Source organism: Triticum urartu, chromosome 7, assembly GCF_003073215.2.
Source record: "Triticum urartu cultivar G1812 chromosome 7, Tu2.1, whole genome shotgun sequence".
Lineage (NCBI taxonomy): Eukaryota > Viridiplantae > Streptophyta > Magnoliopsida > Poales > Poaceae > Triticum > Triticum urartu.
In genome coordinates this window covers 650,123,815-650,126,741 of record NC_053028.1, presented here as the reverse complement: position 1 = coordinate 650,126,741, position 2,927 = coordinate 650,123,815, and the positions used below count along the sequence as shown (strand labels likewise).

At 42.1% G+C, this 2,927-nt stretch overlaps 1 protein-coding gene across 1 annotated transcript; it reads right to left on the bottom strand.

Annotated features, from left to right (window-relative positions):
- Window positions 1-887: 887 nt before the first annotated feature.
- On the bottom strand, window positions 888-1,906 carry LOC125521967 (germin-like protein 8-11). Its single transcript, XM_048687034.1, has 2 exons — window positions 1,718-1,906; window positions 888-1,599 (listed from the first exon to the last, which is right to left on the bottom strand). The coding sequence occupies exons 1-2, from the start codon at window positions 1,833-1,835 to the stop codon at window positions 1,037-1,039; spliced, it is 681 nt and encodes a 226-aa protein (XP_048542991.1). The 5' UTR covers window positions 1,836-1,906; the 3' UTR covers window positions 888-1,036.
- Between the last annotated feature and the right edge of the window lie 1,021 nt (window positions 1,907-2,927).

The following is a 2,927-nucleotide window of genomic DNA, read 5'->3' as shown; positions in this document are numbered from 1 at the left end:
TGGTACTTGAAATTTGGATTTGTTGCATCAATCTCTACTCCTAATGTCTCAGTCCGTACGTCGTTTCGTTTGCTCGTTCCCTCTCCCTCCGATCCAACAAGAGGCCACCCCTCGATCCCATCCCACTTCCACCGATTTTTTCTGTTTTTTTAAACCGAGACAATCCTCAAATAAACCCCACAAAGACCAAACGATGGCATCCTTTCCATGCAACACCTCCCTTGCACAATAAAATTTCCAAACAATATGATCCTTTCCAAATAATAGTTTCCATACACAACAGGAATCAAATCGCATCGCAATCATAATCAGATATACAACGCCAATCAATCTTTTTGTTCTTTCCATCTTACACCTCCAATGCCCAAAAATAAAGCGACCAATCATACTCTGTCCATCTCACACCTTCCATATACAAGAACAAACCAGTTTTCAAATCGTTTATGAGCGGGACGGGCAAGGCCTATTTCTCCATGCTTCCAGGCCCCGGTTTGAGATTTCGAAACAAGATTAACCCAAGGTATATCAAAATGGTAAATAAACTTATGAACCATTTTCGACAAAAGGCAGTTGTTTTGAGTGTGGAGATTGATAATTCTCAAATGACCTCTATCTTTAGGCCTATAGATAAAACCTTGTGCCGCCAAAGGTGGATTTTTTTTCTAAGTCCTTCCTACTCCAAAAGGTGGATTTGTTTTGTACATTGTATGTGTTCCATTGTCCAAATGAAAAGTCCGTAGTTGGCCTCCCTGGCGTAATACTGATCCTCATTGGGGAGCCCTGCCTAGTACTCAACTATTATGTTTGGAACGGGTCAAAACCTAGCCTACGTTTCCATAAGAACTGGAAGGTTTTATTTGTAGATAAGATTCAAGTGTGGTCTCATGTGAGTAAAACTAGACTTACAATACGAATATTTATTCAACTCCCAATCAAATGAACAATACATGATACATATTTACATACAACAAACAATCTTATTACTGCGCAATACATATCATTGTTGTAAAAAACTATTTAGTAGTCCAACAATTAACTAATTGTGGTTGTCAGCCCAGAATTGAGCCTGGAGCCAGTCCACGGTCTTCTTCTCCACCTGAAAGGCCTTGGCCAAAACATCATCTGAGATTGGCGGCTTCGAACCAAACACAGCATTCGCAATGGTTATGGCCCCAGGGTTTTGGCTGCTAAGTCCGGCAATTGCAACTGCTGGCTTGTAGGGGTTGGGGTTGAACTGGAAGTGGATGAGTCCTTGTGGGAAAACAAACACATCACCCTTGTTGAGGACCTTCCAAATGAGCTTGTTCTCTGGGTTAGATGTGACAAAGCCAACATAAAGTGTCCCTTCAAGCACGGTGAGGATCTCAGAGGCACGAGGATGAGTGTGTGGAGGGTTCTCCCCCAAAGGTGCATAGTCAATGCGTGCTAAGGAGATACCCAGTGTGTTGAGACCGGGGATCCTCATGACATTGAGCAGTGTGACAATGGATCCCACCTTGCTCATCTTTGTGTCCCTAGGCATGTCAAGTTTGGCAGCTAAGAAGAAGTCCTCCGCAGTCACCTCCTTTGGGTCTTTGCAGACAAACCCATTAACAAACACTGCATAGGTGCATAATAAAAAGAAGCATGTAAGTCGGTGACTTGTAATGATATTATCTGTAACATGAGTATATGCAAATTTTAGACTTTGTAACTAAGGAAGCTTGGAAGTACATACCGCGTGAGCTATTGTCAGCCACACAGAAGTCCTGGAGAGGGCTTGGATCAGAAGCCATGGCCTGCCATGAGGCCAACGCGATAAGAGCAACCAGAAGGAAGCAGGAAGAGGAGGCCATTCGGATTTTTTATGTCAAGTGGTGTTTCCTAGAGAGGTGTTTCAGCGTTTGTGGGTGGCGTTTTCTTTCGTTCGTACTTGTGTGGTTTGCCATACCAAAGGATGTATGTGTATATATAGCAGCAGAAAGAGTTGGTAAAGGTTGCGAACAAGTCAAAGAAGATTGCATGGCTAGATAGAAGTGGTCATTAAGCCGGTTGAGTATGCGGACTAGCTGCAGCATTAGGAAGCTTCATCGTCCACTTCATTTTAATATGTTCTAGTGGCTGACTAATCTGACTTGGTCATGCATGTGTGAAACAGTAAACTACTGGACATGTATGCGTATTTGGTAGTACCACCCTAGTTACGTGATACCTCTGCTCACACCTCCAAAAATCTGAATAAATCAGCATGAAGAAAAATTAAGTTCTTTTATTTGCAAAAAATTACTTGAACTGAACTGATATTTTTTCAAAACTCAACTGACAGAGATTATGCGAACATAAGTTTTTGCTCCATCCTTGCTTCTGAAGAAAACAAGTGACTTGGTCATAAATGGGAGCTGAGTAATTGGAAATGGTATTCTTCCTACCATCTGTGCAAACACTGAAGTCACTAACGATTGCTTCTAATGTGATACTGCATAAGTTTTCATCATGCATGCAATCACCTGCAGGTGTACGCATGGAAGAAGATACAGAGCACATTGTGAATGCTTCTTAGGTATCCGTGCATCAATGTCACGCATGACGAACATGAATAAGAATGGCCAAGTAACCTCCCTTTTCGTTACCTATCTATACTACACGTGAAATGGTCACTGTTGATGGAGTTGTCTATATGTGACCGAGTCTGAAGCAAATAAGTAGTCATGGTTGGAGATCACATACAAACTATGTGGAGAACCAGCCAGTTCTGTTCAATATATAATTTTGTTCAGTTCATAATACACGCTCTATAACAGACCATTTCAACCTTGTTTTTTTTTAATCAAGACCATTTCAATCTTGTTAACCTTCAGAAGGAGGGCAGGCCGTCTGCTTGACTTGCTTTAGCCGCGCGACCTCTGGGGCATGCTATATCCTATCATCCCACAATAGCCATACCACAG